Below are 25,750 nucleotides of genomic sequence, written 5' to 3' on the forward strand. Positions count from 1 at the left end.
GCAAGCATCATCCTAGGCAAGATAATGAGCAAAATTACAGTTAGCTAGAAATAGCTGTTTAATATTCAATAACAGTCAGTTTCTAAGCATTTTATGTATGAAGCCTATTGTGTTAGGGAATGTGCTGTTCATGGGTAGGTTTTTGTGTCTCCATAGAACACACTTATCCTCTCATCCTTTAGCCTCTTAATAAAAAGGCAAAAGAAGTTGTTGACATGTATTTCCCAAGTTATGAATAAAGGTGGTACTCCTTCATTCTTTTTAACAGGAAGAAACACAAAAGCTGCAAAGAGAACTAGAGAACTTTGACCCTTCCTTTTTTGAAGAAATTGAGGATCTGAAATATAATTACAATGAAGAAGTGAAGAAAAATATTATCTTAGAAGAGAGATTAAAGCAGCTTTCAGAAGAGTTTGGCATTAAAGCAGATAGTCTATACAGTCTTTCTGCTGATCAGGCTAGTGGTTAGTATCCTCAGTACTGCTACAGAAAAAAAACATCTGGGGCAGTTACAGAATACAGATTTATTTCTGTTTTTATTTGAGAATGATACAAGTCTACTTAAGTTACAATAGTTCAGCATGTACCCAAGAGTGCAGAATTGGATTAGTCAGTGGCTTATGGTATGTATTTATATACACCAGTTACAATAAAAGTGAGTTTTACCTCTCCCAACTCCCTTGAAATATTGTATTTTAATTCAGAACAGTAATTTGGGTAATACACAGGTGTCAGGTGAAGTGGAACCTTGGATTTAGCCTAAAAGGCTGAGAAAACATGCTGTTTCCAGATTGCTAATTAATATGTGGTTTCATACTTCTTAACTATGGACTCGGTCAGCATGCTGGATGGCTGTTCTTACAGCCCTATTATTTTTTTACCTCAATTTCAGAAAAATCAAAAGAACTGAAACTAAAGTTATTGTATTTCAGCCAAACTAATGGCATTTTTGTAGATAAATGGCTTCTTTTTCCATTTTGTGTATTTTATATAGCTGGATGTATATTTTTATTGCACAGATAAAATAAAGCCAACTCAAACAATCATGCCTTCTCACCTTTATTAGTTCTACACCGTCTTACTTACTTAATATGCCCTTGAAGTTTCCTACTTGAGATGCAGTCTGAAAAGGGGTATTATTAACCCAAATCTGGTGCGTCTCTAATTAAGGATCTCCACAACAGAACTAGTGTATTTTCTATTATTTACTCTTTTTGTCCCAAAGTAGCAGAAGTTGCTGTAGGACATAGCTTAATCAGGTTTTCAAGTAATAGCATAGTGCTGCAGCTTCTCAGTTTAACAATACAGTGAAAAGTTTGACCCCCAAAGAAATTGTTAAAAACTTCTAAAAAAAAAACCTATCACGCTTCAGGACTAACTCTGGTCCCTCCTGAAATACGTCCTTTACTGTTAAGTAACAACTACATTCTAAACCTGAATCCTATGTGTAATAGGGTCATACTAATTGTACTTACACAAGTGGAAGCTGTGGACCTTTGCCACTTGATTCATATTCATTAGCTACGAAATTAGGACCAGCCAGTGTTAAGACAACATACTTCTTACACTTAATTGTAACAGTTTCCAGAAATGGAAGTTAAGGATTTCTCAGAAGTGAATATAAACATGCTGAGAGCTAGACCTCTGCTCTGTCTGGCAGATCTCTCATTGCATAAAATTAGTCATTTAGGAAAAAGTTATTATCATACAATACAGAGCCTGCTGCCTAAGCTAGAGAATTATTTTTAAAGAGCTCTGTGGGAGACAGAAGAGGAATGCAGCACATACGACAACTAACTGCACAGAGAAAAATCATTTCAAGCATCGAACTTGATATCTTTGAGTCTGTCAAATCTCCGACCATTCAGGTTTGAAAAACGATGAAACAAACTCTTTGGTTCAAAGTCACAGTCATATTTAGTTCTATTAAAAGAAATTACAACAGGCTGAGAATTCAGGTATGTCTCTGCAAGGGGCCAGCGTAAACCGAGATGATGGCGATGGAGCTAAAACAAAAAGAAATAAGATCAGTTTAGAGATTTTGATACAGTATCCCAGCCCTTCCCAACTTGAAAGGTGTTGGTGTGTGTGCTTTAATTCTAGGATCCTCCCTGCAATAGGGCACTAACTAGGGCACTAATCAGTTATCTGAATAATGTAAGAGTGAAGTACAGAAGGCAAACGAGGACCAAGTTGTCCTCTGCAGCTTCGTAAATAATATAAACTTGCTAATTAATCAAGTTACATTTCTATTAACAATACTTGTTCTACAAGTCAACGTGACAAATTACTTTTTTAAAATTAAAGGAATGTATAATGTTGAGTGATTCCTATACAAGGAAGCAAGAAAATATTATTTTAAGGTTTCAATCACTTTTTTTCATCATCTATATTATCCTAATAGGTTTAATATGTTGTAATAATTCAACATCCTGATTAATTCTACTGTCACCTGATTTGCTAGAACATTTCCTATTAAAGAATTTGGAAAACAAGAAAAAAAAAGTGAATACCTCACACTACTTCACATATTATGAATTATTACAGTGTTTTCCACATATCTATCTATATATTTACCTTGATTAAACTCCCATCATGGCAGTGCCACACAATTCCTTCAACTTTACCCTCACTGCAGCCTTCAAACCAAGACAGTATGTCATTTTGTTTCAAAGCAGGTGGATTCTTTATTTCGAAGGCTCCATGCGGTACAAGAAGATGTACAGGCTGCTTCTTGCTTCCCAATCCTATGTTAAAAGAAACAAAAGTCTTCCTGCTAGTTACATGTAATAAGATATTCCTCACTTTTGTCATTACGACTATCTTAAAGGCAGTCTATGGACTTCTGTTAGATACAATATCATCCTGCCCGCAAGAGAACAGCTGAATATACTTTTTGGTATCAGACATAGCTGTCCTCTCCTCATGTAACTTTTTATTTGTACAAAATAAACGTAATGTAATAATTTATATAGTTGCCTGCTTTCTGCTTGTGGTCACTTCTTCAGTAACCGTAAAGCTACCAGCTAAATTCTTCACACTTCAGAACATGATCCATCTCAGTTCCTGAAAATCTGGAACGTTTTCTTATGAGTATGTATTCACACCTAAGCCAGGCTGTTAACAAACACATTGCCTCTTCACTGACTGTTCAACAGAAATCTTCAACTACAAATGCAGCTATGGGTTTTTTTTCTGCTGCAGTTACTTTACTTTCTGAGAAAATGCTTATACCAGGAATTACTGTTTTTCCTATCCATCCTTGCATGTTATCCTAACAGCAAAGCTCAGAAGTTAGAACTCACTTGTGCTCATACCTAATTGGTTTTCTGTTACAAGGCTTTCAAAGGGACAAGCCATGACCAAAGTTTAGCTTACATTTCCTTGAAATATATTAATAATGTTTTGTAATTTTGAAATTGCAGCTTATCATTAACTCTAGAGACTCAAAGGATGGCTGAATAACATGCTCTACTTTAATGGACTAAACAGCATCAGAAAAACAAGTTAACAAAAAAAGTCAAGAAAAGACACCAGTAATCAACCTTAAAATAGATCTTAATAGTAATGTTTCGAACAACTTTCCCAGCAAAACATTTTTATAATAACTCCTAAAGAAGGGAGGTGGAAAGAGGTTTAAATAGTTTCATGTGAACTCAGCTTTGAGGTATTCTGTAGTGACTGCTCTTTGAGCTGGCCCTTTCTTTCCTGTCTAGAAAGTTTACCCTCCAAACTTAGAACTGGTTTTTAAAACACATACAAAAAAAAAAAAAAACCAAAAAGGGTTTCACTCAAACACATCACTACATTAAAAAGGATTTTAAGAACAGTCCACACAAACTTACCATATGGATTTGCATTAATATTAGTCCCAATAAGCTCCAATGTTTGTTCTAAAATTTCTGATAATGGCACCGGGCCGATTTCCAGAAGACCTGGCTCAGTGTGGTGTTTCAATACCAGTGCTATTTCAGCCTCATAATTTACAACAGATGAGTGCCAGCAATACTGCTTACTGTTTTTCTCCACAGGCAACCAACCTATGAGAAAACATTACATTTACCAAATGTGAATATCTGAAGTTAACAAATACATACTAGAACTGGGCATTCCTTTAAAAAAAAAAATCCCAAAAATCAGTTAACTACAAAGAGAACTAGAAAAACTGTCCTATCTCAGAGAAGCATCAGAGGAATGCAAACATGACAACTACACTGTCAGATGACACCCTGTAAGTCTGTACAGCAAACTGCAATTATTTTCAATGTGTCAGTGTAGTGGGTCTGGGACGGTAGTGATTTTCCACAGCAGCTCCTGCAGTGCTGTGCTTACTGTTGGTATCAATATTATGACTACCGCTCGCACAGCATCAGGGCTGTCCCTCCAGCATTCCTTCCCCCACCTTCACCAATAGCTGTGGGTGAGCACAATCTTGGGAGGGACCATGGCCAGAACAGCTGACCCAGGCTGACCAAAGGAGATATTCCATGCCATATGACATCAGCTCAGTAATATAAACTGGGGGAGAGGAGCAGGAAGAGGAGGCAAGATTCATTTCTGGCCTTCCAAAAGCAACTGCTACGTGTACTGCAGCCCTGCTTCTCGGGAGGTGGCCGGACATCGCTGCTGATGGGAAGTAGAGAGTAACAGCTTTATCTGCTTTTGCTTTGCTTCCCGCGCGCGCGGCTTTGCCGTTTCTTTATTAAACTGCTTTTATCTCAACCCATGAGATTCTCATCCTATTTTCTCTCCTTCCCTGGCTTGCTGAGGAGGTGGGGGATAGAGCAGTGTGGTGGGCACCTGGCATCCAGACAGGGTCAAACTACTACAGTCAGACCAACAAAGCCTTTCTGGATGGTGAATGAATGACATACCATTTGTCTTCTGAATATATTAGCTATTACTTTTAACTCTATAACTAATTGCAATTCACTTAAAAAATTGATTCCTCCCTCATTTTACCTGTGCTGTATCATAGGTACCTGGCATATGTCCATTTTCATCAGGCAAAGGATTGCCATTGGAGAACTCGATGTCCTTTGCTGGAATCCAGGTGTCTGGAACAGGCTTGAAATCCTCTTCAACGTTCCAAACAAATTCTAGGCATATGTGACATTTAGTTGCAAACTATTACCTACTTTTACATTTTCATTGCCTTTCAATGCAAGTGTTAAAGTACCATTGATCTAAATCCTGTTTTACAGACCGTAGTCCCCATAACTTTGTACAAGCATCAACATCTGGCACACTCACAGAGTCTACAATTAGAAGGGTTTAAAGAAGCAAGATAGCCTTTAAGGAGTTTAAAAATTAAACTAAAATTTAAAACCAGCTACCTAAACAGACATTATATTTGAACTAGAGCAAAAGATATTTCACTTAGAAAAAAAATCTAGTCCAACTGCATGACCAATTCAGAGCTGACCAAAAGTTAAAAACATATTATTAAGTGCATTGTCCAAATGCTTCTGTTAAACACTTGGCATCAGTCCCTCTAGGAAGCCTGTTCCAGTGTCTGACCACTCACTTGCTAAATAAATTGCTTCCTAGTATCCAATCTAAACCTCCCTGACACAGATTTGAACCATTCCCATGCATCCTATTGCTGGATACCAGGGAGATCAGCACTTCCCTTACCACTTCCCCACCTTAGGAAGCTGTGGAAAGCAATAACCTTTGGAAAGCAGTCACCTTGCCCCTCAGCCCCCCTTTCTGAAAGCTAAGCAAGCCTAAAGTCCATAGCTGTTCCTCATAGAACATTCCTTCCAGCCCTTTCAACAGCTTTGCTGCCCTCCTCTGGATGCATTAAAGGACCTTCACACTCTTAAATTGTGGGGCTTAGAACTACACATGGTATTCAAAGTGAGGCTGCACCAATGCTCAATAGAGTGGGATAATCACCTTTTTTGACTGGATGATTCTACTGTGTTTGATGCTCCCCAGGACATGGATTGCTCTCTTTGCTGCCAGGACACTACTGACTGCTATTGAGCCTGACGTCAACCAGCATCCCCAAATCCCAGTGCAATTTTACAATGAACCCTCTCCCTTTCATATCAGTGCGACATGTCCTCCTCGCCTGCCCTGCCAACCCCTCCTGAACGGCCTGTAGCCCTCCATCCCAGAACTCATCCCATCTCATGGGACTCATTTCACTAAGTCTCACCAGTACCTATGACGTTGTAGCTCTGGGAACTGATCAATGCTTCCGGTTCATCCTGCACCTTTCTCATATTGTGGGCACTGGTGTATGAGCAGATACGCTCCTGAGCCCTCCGTGCTCCCAAGAGCAGTGTTAATGTTGCTACTAGCATTGCCACCCCCTGGTGATGTCATGCTAACCCTTGTCTCACCTAATGCAATCCTGTTGGCATCTCCTTTCCCCATCGATTCTAGTTTAAAACTCTCTCGAAGTAAAAAGTGACATTAAAACAATTGGAGCATGACCACTGACATTTCCCGTGTTAGGCTCAGGGGTTTTTTTTTCAACTGGATAACTTACATTGCTAAAAAGAAGGGAAAAGAATCTTCACTAACCTTTGCAGTCTTCCAATGAATACAAGAACTGCTTAAACCTTTTTTCAGCTTGTTTGTTGGGCTTTCGATCCAGCCTGGCCCATAGATACGGTTGCCCTAGAATTTAGAGGGATAAAACCAGCAGTCTACCACAGTAACCATACTCATCAGAGTACTGAAATCAACTAAAAGGCAAGTACGAATTCTCATTTGCCCCTGGAGAAATTTTATATCCAAAGACACTACTTAAATTAACTACTCTTTATAAATCTAAAAATCTCTTTGAAGATTCAGATCTAGTTTAACAGAGTTTCCTTACAATTTCAGGGGTAGGCAAGGACCTCAGTGATACAATGAACCAGAGTCATCTTATTTCTTCCCAACCTACATCCTTCTTTTAATACTTCCCAAGGAAAAGAGACAGCATTTATTATATAAATTTCAGTGTGTAAGGAAAATTTATTAATGGGAAATTTTAAATCTGAAATAGGTCCTTGACTGGCACATTCACTTAAACCATACTTCATGTATTTTAGAGAGTAAAATCTACAACAACTTTATGAACACCTCCTAAGTTTACAGTAACTATTACTTTGTGATCAAGATGTTTGATAAGAGTTGAATTCACACAGCTGTAATCCAATAAATCATACAATAAAACTAAGTAAAACAAGGCTTTTAGTCAAAGCAAGAAATCTGCATATGGATCTTCCTTATTACCTTTATAGGCAGTTACGTAACAGCAGGTTCCATCCACCTTTTCAGTAGGAATTGCACTGTATACATCTGCCTCTAACGCCTTTCCAGTTATAGTTTCAGTTGCCAAAACTTTAAATGGCTGAAAAGAAGACAGTTACTTTAAACTCTCATCATGGCTGTGTTACTGCTGCCTTGTTCTCATATGGGCCTTTGCTCTTTACAGCTTGTCTCTTTCAATTCCAGTACTACACACTGTATTGCTGATTTCAAATCCTATCGAAATACACTCTTGATCTCTCCCTCTTTTCCACTCTTTATTAGTATTTAGAGATGACTTTGCCTTCTACTCTAAATAGTGCCTATAAACTAGAAGGGTTCCAGTCCAACACTACAAAATTTTGAGAGGTATCTTCCTGTATTATGATGGCAACAGAAGTTCATAATGACCAGCTGCTCCAACCTCACAGTCTGGAGCTGAATGTCAACAGCACCTTTTTAGTGCCATACACAGACTAGTGGATTGCTAGGTGGTAACATCATCCTGGTGTTAATTACTTAGTGCTGTCAATTAAACCTTTTTTGGCTTAAAAAGAGCAACAAAAAGAAGTGACTCGGAGAGTCTGAAGCAAATATCCAGCCATGTCTAGTCCAGATTTCTAGGAGGACTTCTACAGGGCTTCTGTACCAATTTCACTGTAAACATAATCAGGTGTGTTTGGATCCAAATGTTTTTCTATATAATCATCACTCCTCCCTCCACTCTCCCTAGGCAACACTGACTTGTAAGCTGGTCACCATCTCTTTCTGCTAGCAAACACAATGGAAGTTCTTCTCTTGCAAAAGTCTCAAAACAGAACGCTAAAATAACACCCACTGGTTTTAGCATCACCACCCCCTTTCTTCCCAGTAGTTGCAACCCCCTGGCTGCACTCTGACAAAAATAGCATATAGCAGTTCCAGATCTAACCCGTTATTGTTTTTTTCTATATGAAGGAACAATAGTGTAGGAAGGTCCTCTTACATGCCCATATAAAAAATGTGTTGATCAATTAAGTTACTTACGTTCTGGCAATCATTTCATCAGCTCTTCCATATAAAAGTCAAATACCAATGAGAGAAACCCACCCAGATGGGTTCAAGTTCACTAAGCAGCCAAAAGGCAGCCATACAAACAGCTATGAAAAGTGTGAAACAGGAGTCTATTGCCAGAAAGGTGAATCCCACACCAGTCTGTCCCAACACTGCCTTTCACGTCTCAGGAAAAAGAAACTTTGATTGGCTTCCACTACTTACACCTTGCTAAGAACCCCATGCCTTACAGTCAGCAATGAATTCCCCATTATAAGCTTGATACTCCTTTGATCAAGAGAAATAAAAAAAAAAAAAAAAAAAAGAGAGAAATAAAAATACAATACGTTAATTTTTTTCCCCCAAAAGGCTCACAGGTAGGATGGTTTTACTCATGCTCCCAGTTCAGTCACGTTGGAGCGACCTCATTCCTTGCCATGACTATCCCCTAGGCTTAGGAAAAAAGCAAACACGACGTCAGAGTGAACACCTGGATGCACTTGTCAGTGCGGAGGAGATAAAAAGGCTGCTAAACCACTTCTTACTCGCATTTAAAGGAGAGGGGAGGCCTATGGAAACCTCCACGTGCATTTCGCTGAAGATACGCGGCGACAGCTCTCATCACTCGAGTACCCGGGTCCCCGCAGCCAGACCGGACGAGGTCTGCTGCCTGCCCGGGCTGCTGCCTGCCCGACTCCCTGCTACTCGCGGCCCAGCGACTCCCGCTGGGCCCGGCCGCAGCGCTGGCGGCTTCCCGCCTGCCCCGTGCCGCCCCGGCTACCTGGCGCTCTCGTTTGGCCGACGGCTCTTCCTTCACCTCGGTCACGAACAGACACGGCACCTTCCGCTGCACCGCACCCCGGCGGATCATGGCCCCGGCCGCCGCTCTATCTGCCGGCCCCACGCCCCGACGGGACTGCACCTACATCACGTAGCGCCCGCGTTGCGCGACGGGAAATGGAGTCCATGGCCGCTCTCCCCGCGTCAGGGCTGTCACGTCACGCCCCGCTCCGCCCGGGCTCTGCTCGGTGCTGTGTCCGAGGCGGCCGCGCGGCGGCCCGGTCGCAGGTCGTGTTGGCGGGCGTTAGCCGTTGGTGGTGCCGTTCCCCTGGCCCCGCAGCCTTTCCTCAGGCTGTCGGTTCAGGTCTTCGTGGTGCCACACGCTTGGGGCTGGGGCATGGATGGATGCCCTGTGCCAACTGCATAGGGGACCTCTTCCTCGAGACAGCTGCCCCTGTTTGTTACCCAGACCCCTGGCCTCGGCTTACGGTTTTGAATTAGTGGTGGGTTGAGCCTGGCAGGATGCTGGGTGCCACCAAAGCTGCTCTATAGCTCTCGTTCTCAAATGGACAGGGGAGAGAAAATACAACAGAGAACTGGTGGGTTGAGATAAGGACAGGGAAAGATTACTCACCCATTATCGTCACTGGCAAAACAAACGTGACTCATGGAAATTACTTTATTACCAATCAAATCTAAGTAGGGTAATGAGAAATAAAAACTAAATCTTAAAACACTTTCTGCCCATCTCTCCCTTCTGTCCAGGCTCAACTTTGCTCTTGGTTTTCCTCAGCTTCCTCCTGCTGAGTGGTGCTGTAGGACAGGGAATGGGGATTGTGGTCAGTTCACCTGGTATCTCTGCTGCCCTTTCGTACTCAGATTTTTCCTCTGCTACAGTGTGAAGTTCCTTCCACAGGACACAGTCCTCCACAAACTTCTCCAGTGTGAGTCCCTCATGCAGACTACAGTCCTTCACAAACTGCTCCAGAGTGGGCCCCTTCCACGGGATGCAATCCTTCAGGAACAATCTGCACCAATATGGGCTTCCCATGGGGTCACAGCCTCCTTTGGGCATTCACGATCTCTGATGTGGGGTCCTCCCTGGGCTGGAGGTCGATCTCTGCTCCCCTGTGGCCTCTGTGGCTTCAGGGGCAGGGACTGACTCAACATGGGCTGCACCAAGGGCTGCAGAGGAATCTCTGCTCTGGTGCCTGGATCACCTTCTCTCCTCCTCCTGCGCTGACCTTGGTGTCTACACAGTTGTTGCTCCCACATATTCTCAGTAAGAAACACATTTGGTTGAAAATAGTCAAATTTTAAGGTTTGTCTTTGTGCTATCATATATTTTTCCCAAGACCACATTTTCTATAGCAGAAAGTTGTGTGTTTTTTAAGCCCCACCAAATGCTTTTGTTCTATTTTACGTTAAAGAAACACTGGAATGGGAAACTCTTTGAAACTATTGATTTTCTGTACTTTACTCTGGAGAGATGGAGATAAAGGAAGATGCTGAAGCTGGACATCAGGTCACACACCGCCATGTTGCTGTTGTCATGAGCTGGCGGAGCCCTTGGCAACTGTGGAAACATTCTCTACCGGCTCACAACTGCCTTCGTCAGTTCAACAAGCCTGAAGAAGGGACCATCTTCTCCGTTCAAGTGTATTTTACTGTCAATTGGAGGTTTGGTTTTTTTTTTTCAAAAAGAAGCAATGGTCCCATTTTTGTAAGAAGAAAACTGTTTTCAGGATAAGATTATGATTTGCTTGACTGTTGGTAGCTTCAGTGTTTTCATGCATATTCTGCTGGTATAGAGTGGAGTAGAAGCACGTGAGGCTAAAATGACCAGAAATGGAAATGACCTCTCCTTCCCTTTTCTTTCCCTCAATGCACAGGTAAATACCATACATTTGATAGTGGTTTGTATATCCACGCTGAGATGGAGGTTTACTATGTAATGTTACAGTTAGAAGTTGATATGCCATACTGTCTGGGTCATGCTCACATCTGTAGATCAAAGAAGAGTTAATGATTAGGGGACTGGAGCATCTTCCTTATGAGGAAAAGCTGCGGGAACTGGGGCTATTTAGTCTAGAGAAGACTGAGGGAGGATCTCATTAATATTTACAAGTATATAAATGGTGAGTGTCAGGAGGTTGGGGTATCCCTATTTTCTGTCGTATCTAGCAACAAGGACAAGGGGTAAAGTCATGAAGCTGGAACACAAAAAGTTCCATTTAAATGTAAGAAAAGCTATTTTACTGTGAGGTTGAGGGAGCTCTGGCACAGGCTGCCCAGGGAGGATGTGGTGTCTCCTTCTCTGGAAGTCTTCAAGACCTGCCTGGGCACGTTCCTGTGTGACCTGGTCTAGGTGGACCTGCTTCTGCAGGGGGATGGGACTAGATGATCTTCAAAGGTCCCTTCCAAACCCTACCATTCTGATTCTTTGATTCATGGTCTGTGGGCAATTACTCTGGTGAAGTGGGCTCAAATACTAAAAGAGCACATGAGCTAAATTTGCTCGTAAAGCATTAGATTAATTCTGAATAAATGGGCCATGTTCATCATTTCTGCATAGAGCGACTACCTGAATTTCTGCAAATTCTGTTATTTAATGCAAAGTACTTCAAATAAATATTTGTACTCCAATTGATAAAACCTTGGGAGGTTCAGCATCGTGTATTTAGCATGTCTCAGGGAATAGCTCAAGTGTACTGGTTACAGTACTACCGTTAGCAATAGTAGTACTACCTCAGGTTAGAAGAAATGAATTGCATAATCAGAGATGATGCTAAAATCTGTAAGAGATCTTGCAGAGATACAATAAAAAAAAAAGTATGAGAGACAAGAGTGGCTCCCACAATGAAAATGCTATCTCTGCAATGTTGTGCAGCCTTTTCAGCTGGTGACATCTTGATCAATTCCATTGAGAATCTTTCTGAGTTTTGTTTCTTACTCCTCATTTTCCTGTAGTCTCATGTCTTTTAACAGTAAAAGGTACGAGTGCAAGATTTGCACTTGGAGAGCAGTTATCATTTCAGATTGCCTTGATTATCCCATTGTGCAGGAAAGAAAACTCAACCTCATGTCACATAAGACATTGTTTTTCTTCACAGCATCTAAAAAAATGTCTGAAGTACAGTAAGTAGACTGCTTTATTCCTTATCTAGGAACAGTTTTACATCATGAAAGATCCATTAACTACGTCAAGATAACTTGATAGTTGTCTGGAGATTAAGATAACTTTAAAGATAATTTGACATGTTCTCAAATATCAGAATGTTGTCCCCAAAAATCTTAGTCATCTGTTGACAGCAATACACCATGTGTTAATCCATTTACAGTATCTGAAAACTGTTTTCTCCCACAGCAAAAGTGCAGCAACATTCCGTGTTTCTGGGAAAACCAACCCATAGGCTGTTTGAGGATCAGTTGTATCTTCCATCATAGCAAGTCTCGTAATATAAACGGACTCTTTTTGCCACCAGGTAATGGTGAGTATATGTATATTCTCAACAGTTTGTTCAGTACAGCAAGGAAACACATGAAAACTTCCTTCCAGTGCTTGCCTCCAGTGTTTATATGATAGATAAGATCAAGAAAAGTACCGTGGCAAACCAATTAGGTATGATCTGCTGTCCCAGCATGTTGAAGAGGAAGCCAGAAATTGTACTGGTATTTGAGTAGGGTTGCTATATGGACATTTTAGCTGTCTCTTTACAGCTGGAGTCACAAGGGGTGGTAACTTAGGTTCCTGAGATGCATGGAGCAACAATGTTGCTTTCCTTGGGTATTTTCTAGGTTAAACCTCTCTAGCAGTGAGAATGGTTAGTAGGCAGGTAACCATTTCAGAGAAATGAGAAGTAGTGAGTGTGGTGAGGGGAGAATGCTGCATGCGTCCCATGGAGGAACAGCTGCTGCTAGAGCAGGGCATGTTTTCTGGGTGGAAGACCCTTTGTAGTGATAACATCAGATTAGAGTACATTTTTTTTTACTTTGTAAAGAGAGTTGTGATTCACTTTGATAGAAGAAAAGGTGTTTTCAGGCTAGAAATGAGCAACCCCGTGCTTAGCACTGCTAAATTCTTCAAAATTGATGGTGTGGGTAGTGATACAGGCCTGCCTGCTATCCAACATATTTAAAATGTTTTTCACAGGTGGGGTCCTAAACTCATTTACTCACTTCATCTCAGATGTTGCTAATCACATGTTTCCTATGTTGTAAAGATCTATGTGGTGGGTCATTCTTTCTGTAGTAGGACAATACCCTTTTGCCAGCCTCTGCAGCAGATTTTTTTCCTGAAAGGTACAATCTGTCTATGCAAAGCTTTTTTTTGTTATGTCCAAGATTTCAAAACTCTTCCTGCTAGTCTGAACCTGGATTTGGTCTTCTAGTTCCCTCCTAATAAATAAACATCATGTTCTTCTTTGCAGATTCCCCGTTGCATTGTGATGACCAAGAAGGCATTCAGCACCCAACCCATAGTTGCAAATCACCTGGAACTGATAAGTATATTTCGCTAGCAATTCACCCTCCAGTCATCATAAACCTCGATGATGAAGATGATGAAGAGGACAGTGAAGAGGAAGAGAACTGTAAATAGTTCTTACCTTTTTTTTTTTTCCACAAAGAAGTAGAATGGGTTTTGCTGACGCTTGCAATGTACTTCACAACTGATTTATTATATATAACTCCTTCCTAGTTAGAAAAGAGCTCTTGTCAGGCTTTTGTAAATAATTGCCAGCTAAGCCCTAAAATATTGAAACTAATAATCACCAGATGTGAGCGAGACAACATCTTCCATACTCTGTAGGCATTCTCACTTTTTTTTTACAGAAAGTTATCCTTAAGTCTGGCAAAGAGAATCTATGCAAAACTCCTCACTAGTTTAACTGAATGTCTCTGTGTATACATTTACAGTTTTCTTTATTTAAAAATTTTTCAAACCACTGACTGTATCTCACTTAGGGATGAGAGATTTGTAGGGAAGGAATGAACTGCACATTCCCAGAGAGTGAAAGTGGGAGAATGTCCAGCTGCCCTATGCGCTCCGCAGATTACTGTATTGGTTCTCAGGCAGCCACCGTGATTGTCACTTTTCCCCTGCCCATGAGCTGCCTATTGGTGCTACCTAACAGTCACAGTAATCCACTTTAAGTTAAACAACGTAGAAAACATGGCTTTACTGATCTTAGTAGGCTTAACTGAGACAGATGAGCATCACTCACATTGCCAGCTCTGCCGACAGACTTTATGGGACAGCATATTTGGGCAGAGGTTTTGTAACAAGCACTCTCTGGAAACATGTTTAGTCAGAAGGCTTCCCTGTGGGTGTAAAAGAAGGGTTATCTTGCAAATGAGAAGTAAAGGTGGTTTTGCATAATTTCAATTCAACAAACGTTAGCTTCTTGCGAAGTGTTGTAACCACAATTTGTATTACCAGTAGGAAATACCTACAGGTAAGGAACCATTTTTTTCTGTCTAGAAGCAGAGGTTGTGATCAGATGGTATTTGGTTGTTAAGAATGTTGAAGGTGTTTGTATACCTGTCTCATAATCTCTCAAAATATTTCCTACAGACATTTCTGAGTGGGTGCCTAAGACTGCTGCAGATATCGAAGAGGAAAGAGCAATAAAGGAAATATGCTATAAATCTGGTAAATATGAAATTAGTCACTCTTTGCTCAGCAGCCATGCTGCCAATAGAGTAAACTTTGGTGTTTCTTTCCTTCTTGGGCTATGTTTAGGAGAATTTTACAGGGTGCAGTACCCTCAGGAGAACCAGTCAACAAGCACTGTGCCTTCATTCTGGGAAAATGGGCTATTACCCTTTGAAGCTCCTAAGCAAGTTGTGCAGAAAGGCAAGTACTTTTCACCTTCTTGGACAATGTGTACCACTTTTAAAGTTTCTGTCACAGAGAGAAACTATTGCATAGATTGCCCCTCCTCCACAGTTTTGTTAGTGTAGTAAAAAAAGATAGCATGTTAAAAAGAGCATAAAAATACTCCATTATTTTTTCTCCATATGTCTCTATCTATGTATGCAGTGTCACAGACTTGGTGACTCTTTGCATTGATTGCAGATGGAAAAGATGGAAGTGGACCATTAACCTCACACATTCTTTCCTGAGATAGGTCTTTCACTTAGTTTTCCTTTGAGATCAAGATTTATGTGGTCTAATTGTAACCACCCAAAGGTGAGGAATGTAGCTGATGTTTCCCATCTAAGCTCTGTGTTGGAAATGGGGAGAGACAGATGTTTGTATCATAGAATCATAGAATGATATGTCTTGCATCATAAGATAGTGCCAAAGACAGGTGAGATAAGTCACTTTTGCAGAAGTTCTCTGCACTCTCTGTTAGCTGTCTTGGGTGTCTAGATGACCAAATGTGGTGATACATCCAACTTTCCTATATGTAAATTTATAGTAAATAAATATCACCTTTAAGTTTTTTCTAAGAGGAAGTAACAGAAGTGTTCCATTGTGATTTGAATATTGAGCTATATCCAACATAACTGAAGTCAAAGGAAGAGAAATCAACATCTGTTTTTTCCCCTTATACAGTTTTTTCTTCATTCTTGACCAAGTGGCATGACTAGAAAAGAGCTGTGTTTTTTTGTTGAATAAGTAAAAATATAATTAAATTTTTGGAGAGAGAGTTATGTTCTTAATATGGCAAGACATAAAAGTAATCACTACATCAGTCATTAAGAATTTCTGTGCAGAAATAAGAACCGTTACCTTTATATTTTATTTTACTTTGGAGACATCATCTCGATCTTTAATGCCTGTTTTACAATATTCTCTTAGAGAGCATGACAGTTACACATGAGACATATTAGACATCAGTTACACTACACCAGATACATAAAGCATGTTTCTGGGCAGAAAGACAGCACTTAGAGGAGAATAGTGGAAGAGTGGGTGTTGTGTTCACAGCTGTACTTGAGACAGTCTGAAAATTTCTTTAAAAAAAAAAATTAGTTTTAGGAGGAATTTCTTTACTGAAAGGGCTGTCAGGCATTGGAACAGGCTGCCCAGGGAGATGGTGGAGTCACTGTCTCTGAAGGTGTTTAAGAGAAGGTTGGATGTTGCACTTAGGGAAGTGGTCTAGTGGTTGATAGGGCTGGGACAAAGGCTGGGCTTAATCTTAAAAGTCTCTTCCATCTTAAACTGTTCTGTGATTCTATGATAATTCAGATATATTCAAGGAAAATAATAGACATTTCCTCAAAGCATTTTTTCAATCACCTCTCTGAGGTTTTAGGTGCTGTGGTGACATGCATCTTGTACATAACCTAAGTTAGATGAGATAAGGCTCATAGATACCATTCATGAGAAGGGAGAAGCTCAAGAATGAGCAGGTAATGTACAGCTGGTTCTTTACTTTGAAGCCATACATTTCTTCAACCCATGTTTAATAATATTTTCCTGGAGAGCATGAAAATGATAACTCATTTACACTAGACAGGATTCAAATAACAAACAAAAGAGAAAGAGGAATACAAAGGAAGAGGTTAAAGGAAATGGCATTACCCCAAGCACTAGCTTCTAGAGGTGAGATGGAAAAAGAGAATTGCAGTGTTGCTGTCTGTGCTTACACACAAGCAGCTGAGACACACTTTCTATTGCCCTTCCAGGTGATGGCATTGCCACTCCTATAATATATTATAATACAGAAAGAGAAAGAAGGAGTTCAGGAGGGAGAAAAACAAGGGAGAATGTTCCCAGAACAGATCACAGATTTGTGGATAACACAGGTAATATACTTTAGCATCAACTTCTCATTGCTGAACATCTTGTGGTAGATAAAAGACCTGGATATGCATGCACTGCCTTTCACCCTTTTATATTTGAGTTCTTTTTGCTTTATGTTGTAGCAACTCTTTCTCATGCTACATATGAATTATAGTAAATCAAACCACTGTTCATGATTAATAGTTCAGGAAAGAGAGTAATCACCATTTTGTTTCTTTTATTAACTGTTAGGAATTCACACTTCAGACTACAAAATTAAACCAAGTCACCAACAAATGAGTCAAAGGAAGGGTGATGAAAATGCTGCTTCTATTTCAAATGTGAGAGGAATTGGAAGAAAGACTAATTTCAATTATCCAGAATACAAAGGAGCAGCATACATAGTCCACCGTAGTGACATTCTAGAGACAAAGTCCAAGGAATCTACAGGTGGGTGCCTACTCAAAATGCTACAGGCAACCAGTCAGCCATTTGTAGTTCAGCCCGACAGTGTCCTTTGGAGTCCGTTGGTCTCCATGGGGTCAACCATGGATTTTCCAGAGGGTCACATTTCACCTCTGCATTGTAGTGAAAGCATATATCTGAGCAGAACATCAGCATTTAGAAGAGAGAAGAAGAGTGGTTATGTTCATAGCTTCTTGACTGAGAGGCATAACTGAAAGAAAGTTCTTTTATATTTTTTACTGGATAATTATAAACATTATTCCATTTTAGGAGAGTTAGGCTCTTAATATGACATCAGAGTAGTCAGTAGACCAGTCAGTAAGAATTTCTGGGCAGAAACGTGACCTGCTACCTTTAGTATTTTCTTCACTTTGGAGGCATTGTCTTTATCTTCAATGCCTGTATTATGATATTTTCTTAAAGAGCATGACAGCTACACATCAGTTACACTTGACGTGTGACATCAGTTGCACTACAGCAGACCCATAAAATATATCTCTGGGCACAAAGTCAGCACTTAAGAGTAGTTGAAGAGAGTTATGTTCCCAGCTGCACTTGAGACAATCTGAAAATGCAGATATATTCAGAGAAAATAATAGAGATGTATCCCCAAAGCATTTTTTCAATCACCTCTCTGAGATTTTAGGTGCTGTGATGACATGCATCTTGAACATGCGCTAAGTTGGATAAGTCTCAGAGATGTCATTCATAAGAAGCTCAAGAATGAGCAGATAATGTGTAGGTGGTTCTTTACTTTGGAGCCATAAATTTCTTTAACTCATGTTTAATTATATTTTCCTGGAGAGCATGGAAATTATACCTCATTTGCAGCGGACAGGATCCAAATAACCAACAAAAGAGAAAGAGGAATACAAAGAAAGCGGTTAAAGGAAATGGCACTACCCTAAGCACTAGCTTCTAGAGGTGAGACGGAAAAAGAGAACAGCAGTGTGTCGTGACCAGGATAATGCGACTGCTGGGCTTACTCTGGATTTAACTTTAGATTTGGATACCTGCATGTAAAACTAGAGGTGAAATTACACTGACAGTGAAAAACACAGACAATTTATTAAGCAGCAAATAAAGGGATTTCAAGAACTTATTTGGTCAATAAGAAATTAAAACAGTAAAGAGAAAAGGGAAAGAAGAGAGGAAAGAAGAAAGGAGATAGAAAGCAGAAAGATCACCACCCAGGGTTTCAGTGACGTCCAGTGGCATTTTCAAACTTGGGATGGTAGAATGTGCTGCCTAGAACTCAGAGTTTCCTCTTTTTATATGGTGAGTGCCCATCCATACAGGGGGGAATTTTAACATCACTGAACAAGTGCAGTTTAAAGGAGGTAAATATGCAAAGGGAGAGCCAGAGACGAGTCAATGCCCCAGCTCTGTAAAGTCTATCCTGTCTCTGTGGCTCCCTCATTGAAGACCCTCATTAAACACTGAAAAGGCAAACATTTGATTACAAGATCACAACTGTTTGAGAAAATCTTCTTTCTTAGAGTCTCTCACACAGTGCCATTGCCTGAGCTTACACCGAAACAGATAAAACATTCTTTCTGTTACCCTACCAGGTGATGGCACTACCACTCCTACAAAATCTAATAATACAGAAAGAGAAGGAAAGAGTTCAGACATGAGAGAACCAAGAGAAGGTGCTCCTGTAACAGGTTGTGTATTTGTGGAAAATGCAAGTAATATACTTAGCCTTCATCTTCTCATTGCTGAACCTCTTCTAGTAGATTAAAAACCTTAATATGAATGTTGGAATTCAACATTTCACATCAGAGTTGTTCTTTGTTCTTTATGTTCTAGAGAAGCTTTCTGATGTTGCCCTACTAATAAGAGCAATACAAACTACTGGTAATAATACAAAACAAGGAGAGAGTTCAGAAATTAGATTAACAACATAACATGTTTTTTCTCTTTTCAGTTTTAGGAATTCACACTTCAGACCGCAAAGTGAAACCAAGTCACCAACAAATGGGTCAAAGGCAGGGAGATAAAACTGCTGCTTTTATTCACAATATGAGAGAAACTGGAAGAAAAACTCATTTCAGTTCTCCAGAATATCAAAAATCAGCATATGTAGTCTACCGTAGTGACACCCAAGAGCCAAAGTCCAATGGATCTACAGGTGAGTTCTTGCTTAAAATGGAGGCTTCTTGAATCTTTTTGGCATTGTCAGTGCAGGTGCATGTTAAGTTATTTATTCTTATATATGGACAACAATAAATTTGATCCAGCCTCCTTTTCATAGTAGATTACAGCAGAATCCATAGACAGAAATCAGATGGAACAAGCATAAACCTTCATAGACACAATTAATTTCTCTGCTCAGTAGTGAGCCATGAATGCAAAGGTGTAGTTGTTGATGTGTTCTAACAGGTGGATCCTCACTATTAAACACCTTCATCAGCAACCTGTAGGAGGGGACAGAGTGTACCCTCAGCAAGTTTGCTGATGACACCAAACTGGGAGAACTGGCTGATTCACCACAAGACTGTGCTGCCATTCAGCGAGATCTTGACCAGCTTGAGTTGGGCAGAGAGAAACCTCATGAGATTCAACAAGAACAAGTGCAGAGTCATGCACCTGGGAAGGAAGAAACCCGTGCACCAGTACAGGCTGGGGATTGACCTGCTGGAGAACAGCAGTGTGGACAGAGACCTGGGAGTCTTGGTTGACAATAAACTAAACATGAGCCAGCAATATGCTCTTGTGGCCAAGAAGGCCAATGGCATCCTGGGATGCATCAAGAAGAGTGTGTCCAACAGGTTGAGGGAGGTTCTGCTCCCCCTCTGCTCTGCCCTGGTGAGGCCTCATCTGGAGTACTGTATACAGTTCTGGGCTCCTCAGCTAAAGAGGGACAGAGAACTTCTGGAGAGAGTCCAGCACAGGGCCACCAAGATGATCAGGGGACTGGAACATCTTTCATATGAGGAAAGGCTGCAGGAACTGGGGCTGTTTAGTCTCGAAAAGAGGAGACTGAGGGGAAATCTCACTAATATTTGCAGATATCTAAATATTGGATGTCAGGAGGTTGGGGCATTACTTCTTTTCTGTTGTGTCTAGTGACAGGACAAGGGGTAATGGAAAGAAACTGGAACACAAGAAGTTCCATTTAAACATAAGGAAAAACTATTTCACTGTGAGGGTGACAGAGCACTGGAACAGGCTGCCCAGGGAGGTTGTGGAGTCTTCAAAACCTGCCTGGACATTTTCCTGTGTGACCTCGCCTAGGTAGACCTCCTTTAACAGGGGGGTGGGACTAGATGATCTTTAAAGGTCTCTTCCAACCCCTACCATTCTATGATTCTAGGATGGTGTGATCACTTCTTTTGAAATGTATAAAACACTTCATAACAGTCTGCCTTTAACTTCTGGGTTTACTCTCAATATCTGTAACAGAAGTAGATTTTCAGTAGTGTTTAAGTTTTCTCTCCAGAAATGTTTCTTTTTAAGCTTTATCCTCGAGCAGGAGACGAAAGAATGACCTTTGCATGATCTTTTTCCACAATCAGAATTTCACTGGAATCTGATTGTGATGCATTTCTGATTATTGTCATTATTTAGAAATATTTTTCATCTTAAATATAGAAGGATTAGAGTCTAATTCTTACTTCTTTTATCAGTGTAAAGGGTTTTGATGTGTTTGATTATTTCACATTATTTATGTTGGACAGAGGACTGAATTCATTCTTTCTGACATTAATTCAGGATGATATTTTCCTTCATTTTTTTCCCATGAACTGCTATCCTAGTGATGGTATGTAATATGTCATCAATTTGACAAGGCCCTACAGATAACATTCTGATTTTTGTATCTTTCTTTGGCAAACTCTTTCAGATGTAAAAAATGTTTACATATTTTGCTTTAGGTTTAGTTTTCTGTAATAAAGGTTCACACAATCTAGTACATAATTTCAGTTTTATTGCTCATTAAACTTTCATCTTCCATGGTTACTGTGGATCATGTTTTTCCATCTATTCCTTCACAAAGGAAGTTAGTGCACAAGTTAAGAAAGTGATATCATGTTGCCACATTCAAATATCTTTCTTGAGCTGGGTTTAATCTAAATTTTGAGATGCTTCCCTGTCTTAATTTCCAACAAAAAGAGTCTCCTTCAAACAGAGTAACTGCTACTTTAAGATTAATACAGTTAGGTTAAAAGCATCCCAGCATAACTGCTTCATCTCAGTGATGAATATTTGTGGGTTTCTCCTTTTTTCTTGGACTGTTTGCTTTAATTATCTGTGGATAGACTGGTACAGAGATTACATCTCATCAAATTCCCAGGTTCAAAAAAGGAAAGAGCATGTAAAATGAAGAGGTGACAAGTATTTTTTACCTAAGAGCAACCACAACTATTTTCACTACCTTTCTGTTCTGCTGTACCTGAGCCATATGGTAGAAAATGTTCCAAAGAAGAGAATCAGCTTGCCATAAACAGGAGATTGTGCACCCACATGCAAAACTGTGGCTATACCTTTGTGTGGAGTAAAAAGCAAAACATTTAGGTTGATTGTGGAATTAATAATTTGAGTGAAAGGAATTAATCAGGAATTAACAGAAAACAAAAGTATTGCTAATATTATTTTTAAGCAAATTTTACAGGAAATAGTTAATAATTAAGCAGCTTGCTCTGCTGTAAAATCAGTTGCCTAGCTCAAAAATGTCAAGTTATCCTGCATCCAGGGCTTTAACACACAGAGATAAACCAGGAGACTGCATTATGGAGTAGTGTAATCTAAGAGAAATAATATTTGTGTTTTTTCTATAGACAAATATAACTCAGGATTTTACAGTGCACCAGCTTGGAAGAATAGAAATCCACATGCAAAAACGTTCCCTAAGAATAGAAGAACCATTCATGTAAGTGTTTGGTAGAAATCTTTACAATTCCATCTTGTTAGTAAGAGCAACGTGTCTCTCCCCACCTAGAAAATGTAAAAGTGGTCGTAAAACTTCCTCATCCATACCTGACAAGATTCTAAGCAATGCTGAGTCATCTGAATGAGCAGTTCATAGTTTTGTGTGTTTGCAGACTTGTAGTTTTGCCAGGATCACTAACCCACCATTTCCAACATTTTTACACTCCCACTGCCCGGAAAGCAAACCATGTACCTGCCTTTAAAGTGAGGAGCTACGGGAAGTGTGTTTTGACTGTTAGCACTGGACAAAGCACAGCAGAGTCTAGAGGTGTGTGACCTGTTTGTCTCTCTGATTGCTTGTGAAGCACGTGCAGTGACTGAATGATGTTCAGAAGAGTCCAAATTTATAAAAGGACTCAGTCTACTTAAGATACGCCAGACAGCTGTAAAATACATTAATGGTGCTTTGGGTGTCTTGAAGGCAGAGATTAGGATCTCTAATCTCATGTCTCCCATTGAAAGTATACTTCTTCATATATTTCTGGAAGAGCATATAGCTTTACCCTAATCAATGATGCACTTAGTCTTCTGTCTCTCTGTTTTGACAACAGACCCAAGAGGATTTGGAAATGAATAGAAAAGGAGAACGATACACAGAGAGGAGAAAGAGATGATGGGAATGCTTCAATTTACAAGAACAATTGAAGTTGACATAAAGACACTATCAACTGGAAAACTCAAAGACGCCAAAACTGCAAATTCAAAAAAATCTTATGTTGGAAGGAAGTCTACTGCAACATTTCAAAACTGATTAAAAGTTTTAAATTGTGCTCTATATGGTCACGTATAAAGGCCTTCCTTATGTTAACTGAGTTTATTTTATTAAAAGTATTTGACAGTTGAAGTTATTTTTTCATAATATATTTTAAGACATAGTCCCAGACATGAACAAAATTGATTAGTGTTTATCAGGAGTGTCAGATTTCTTTTATTGTAAATAAAAATTTTAAGGAATACCAGAAAGTACCTATTGTGGTGTGAAATCCAGACTCTTAGATGGCTGAGTTGTTTGTCAGATGTTTGAGGTCTCAGTAAGAGTTTGATCTTGAAATTTTGCCATTTTATCAGGGCAGCAGAACAGTTTAAGGAACTAAATGAACTTTGTGACAAAGCTCTCAGAATTAACATAAACAGGCCTATACACATATTTTTAAGTAAAAAAGACTAGGCAAATACTGAGGAAGACTATTGAGAGGGATACTCAATATTGCTTTCTGAAGAAGAAAAAATCATAGAAAATCATTACATATATGTGACTTTTTATCTTTGTCTCAGACATTTTTCCATTTTTACCTCTACCTGACCATCGACAATTCTTAGAACACTGTCAGTTTCAGAGGAGAATCCATCAAACTTGTTTCTGTTAAACTGGGTAATTATCTGGGTGACACCTGTAACTGTTAAAGTGGTTTTCTTCCTTGGAGTCTTTTCTTCATAGTGACTTCTTGGAACATGAGGGTAGATCAGATATCTTCCAGGGCACTTTCTTGTTGAAATGATATTGTTGTTCAATGAGAAAGATAATCATACCTTTCTCTATCCTACTTTATGGAGAATATCTTACATAAGCCTTGAGTGGTACATGTGTAATTTTTATTTTGTGTAGAAATATGATTTTTAATAATTTAATCTTAATCTTTTAATCTTTAATCTTAATAATTTAATCTTAATCTGTCATGACTATAAACATATATGCAGTTGGGCAACACTTTCATTAACTGAGAGAAGAATAGAAAAACCTAGGGCACCTGGCTTAGCTGAGAATTAGAAAACGTGAAAAAACAGACAAGAAACATCAGAACTCATTTTCCAACTTAAAAGTTATTTTCAGAGAAGTGAATAAATAATTTTCGTCTCTCTACAGTTCCCACCCAGGTCATCACCTGCTATCTCTGCTGCCCTTTCCACCTCACGTTTTTCCCCTCCTTCCACAGAACACAGTCCTTCACAAACTGCTTTGGAGTGGGCCCCTCCTTCCACAGGATGCAATCCTTCGGGAACAATCTGCTCCAGCATGGGCTTCCCATGGGGTCACAGCCTTCTTTAGGCATCAGTCCACTCCAGCTTGGGGTCCTCCCTAGGCTGCAGGTGGATCTCTGTTCACCTGAGGCCTCCATGGCTGCAGGGGCAGGGCCTGTCTTTGCATGGACTGCACCGCAGGCTGCAGGTTGCCTGGAGCACCTCCTCTCCTCTTCCTGCACTTACCTTAGTGTCTGCAGAGTTATTGCTCTCACATATTCTCACTCCTGTCTCTGTCTGCTGCAGCCCAGCAGGTTTTTTTTCCCCTTCTTAAATAAGTTATCAGAGGCAGTATTGCCATTGCTGATGGGCTGGGCCTTAGCCAGTGGTAGGTCCATCTTGGGACCATCTGGCATTTGCTCTATTGGACATGGGTAAAGCTTCCAGCAGCTTCTCACAGAAGCCACCTCCATAGCCTTTCTGCTACTGAAACCTTGATACACAAAGCCAATACATTATCCAAACATTATTTCACAACAGCCATCTTTATAAACCCATCCTCACTACCAAGACCTTTCCATACAATTCCAGTACAAAATGCATTCTTCTTCTGTGCCTCATTTAAGCACAGCTGCATTACTACAAAGACCCCCTGTTTGAACAGCTCTTGACAGTGTTGTTGCTTTCTTCCTATGCCTGCTCCTGGCTATGGATGTTACTCCCTACCTTGATGCTGGTGAGTAGTTTCATTATGTGTTTCAGTGTAGTCATTCCTGTAGAAATCATTTCATTGCACTGACAAAATCCCAGTGGTCAGACATGGGGCATTTTACTATGTGGTTACTGTTCAGTCCATCTGCTGATATTTGAGGTATAAACAAGTGATAGGCTCCTAGAGAGACTAGAAGACTCCTAATCCTTTAAGTGGCTTTGTACCTCTCCCCCTGTGCATGAGTAAGCACTGCTGAGCCAGATTGTACCACTGATGCCAGTGGAGCCAGTGGTGACTGCTTTTCATGTACACATTTGTCACCCTTCCCACTGGCAGACCAATGGCCTTCAGTACAGTGGTGGGTTTGGTTTTTTTTGTTTTCCCGGGAGCCACCAGCCATGTGCTGTTGTGCTGAACCTCTGAACCACTAGTCCTACACTTTAAATGATAGCATTCTTCTCTTTTGAGGTCACGCCTCTTTTTTCTTTCTGCTCTTCCTTTCAGGTTTTACTTGACAAGTCCGATAACAGGGCTCCAAAGTGTTCATCTCCAACTCGCTGATGTCTCTCATTTCCCCCACAAAGATATTTTTTTATTCAGAGGCAGCCTAGTACCAGAATGGGACACAAGTTAATTAGGGACACAATTGTACACTTTCCTGTACACAGCTGTGGCAGTAGATATCATGGAAAAACAAAAAAAGTAATTAACCTCAACATTGTAAGGAGTCATCTTCTAGCAGTGTACTAACAGAAGCAGCAAGTTTCTCCATCCAAAGGAAGGGGTACAGAAAGAAGTACATTGGGTACAAGGATTTTGGTTTAAAAGTAGTCAAAGATTAAGATTTGTCTTTGTATTACTGAAGATTTCTTTCCAAGACTACA

The 25,750-nt window shown here is 40.1% G+C and overlaps 3 protein-coding genes across 3 annotated transcripts in view; 2 read left to right on the top strand and 1 right to left on the bottom strand.

The window, feature by feature from the left end:
• The window catches only part of CEP290 (centrosomal protein 290), a 52,905-nt gene extending 51,870 nt beyond the window's left edge, over positions 1-1,035 (top strand). Inside the window, exon 54 of the mRNA XM_062015992.1 lies at positions 269-1,035. Coding sequence (XP_061871976.1) covers positions 269-469 — 201 coding nt within the window. The 3' untranslated portion in view covers positions 470-1,035. The remainder of the gene's footprint in view (positions 1-268) is intronic.
• On the bottom strand, positions 517-9,200 carry RLIG1 (RNA 5'-phosphate and 3'-OH ligase 1). The gene is made up of 7 exons (XM_062015996.1): positions 9,065-9,200; positions 7,237-7,354; positions 6,538-6,633; positions 4,983-5,099; positions 3,846-4,040; positions 2,578-2,747; positions 517-2,006 (listed from the first exon to the last, which is right to left on the bottom strand). Exons 1-7 carry the CDS (start codon positions 9,152-9,154, stop codon positions 1,818-1,820), a joined length of 975 nt encoding a protein of 324 aa, XP_061871980.1. The 5' UTR covers positions 9,155-9,200; the 3' UTR covers positions 517-1,817.
• A 1,352-nt stretch (positions 9,201-10,552) lies between these two features.
• LOC104552312 (uncharacterized protein C12orf50 homolog) lies at positions 10,553-25,427 on the top strand. The gene is made up of 10 exons (XM_062016338.1): positions 10,553-10,720; positions 12,431-12,548; positions 13,494-13,655; positions 14,639-14,716; positions 14,807-14,920; positions 17,051-17,248; positions 18,835-18,954; positions 19,194-19,397; positions 22,045-22,136; positions 25,371-25,427. Exons 1-10 carry the CDS (start codon positions 10,553-10,555, stop codon positions 25,425-25,427), a joined length of 1,311 nt encoding a protein of 436 aa, XP_061872322.1.
• The last annotated feature ends 323 nt before the right edge of the window (positions 25,428-25,750 follow it).

This window comes from Colius striatus, chromosome 1, assembly GCF_028858725.1.
Source record: "Colius striatus isolate bColStr4 chromosome 1, bColStr4.1.hap1, whole genome shotgun sequence".
In the NCBI taxonomy this organism is placed as follows: domain Eukaryota; kingdom Metazoa; phylum Chordata; class Aves; order Coliiformes; family Coliidae; genus Colius; species Colius striatus.

Excerpts from the sequence above, each read along its gene's own strand:
- RLIG1 (XM_062015996.1), bottom strand. The coding sequence starts at position 9,154 with ATGATCCGCCGGGGTGCGGTGCAGCGGAAGGTGCCGTGTCTGTTCGTG. Across the intron at positions 6,634-7,236 it reads TTACGTAACTGCCTATAAAG|GGCAACCGTATCTATGGGCC; the intron begins GTAATAAGGAAG and ends TCTAAATTCTAG. Across the intron at positions 2,748-3,845 it reads TATTAATGCAAATCCATATG|GATTGGGAAGCAAGAAGCAG; the intron begins GTAAGTTTGTGT and ends CTTTTAACATAG.
- LOC104552312 (XM_062016338.1), top strand. The coding sequence starts at position 10,553 with ATGGAGATAAAGGAAGATGCTGAAGCTGGACATCAGGTCACACACCGC. Across the intron at positions 14,717-14,806 it reads GGAAATATGCTATAAATCTG|GAGAATTTTACAGGGTGCAG; the intron begins GTAAATATGAAA and ends GGCTATGTTTAG. Across the intron at positions 17,249-18,834 it reads AAAGTCCAAGGAATCTACAG|GTGATGGCACTACCACTCCT; the intron begins GTGGGTGCCTAC and ends TTACCCTACCAG.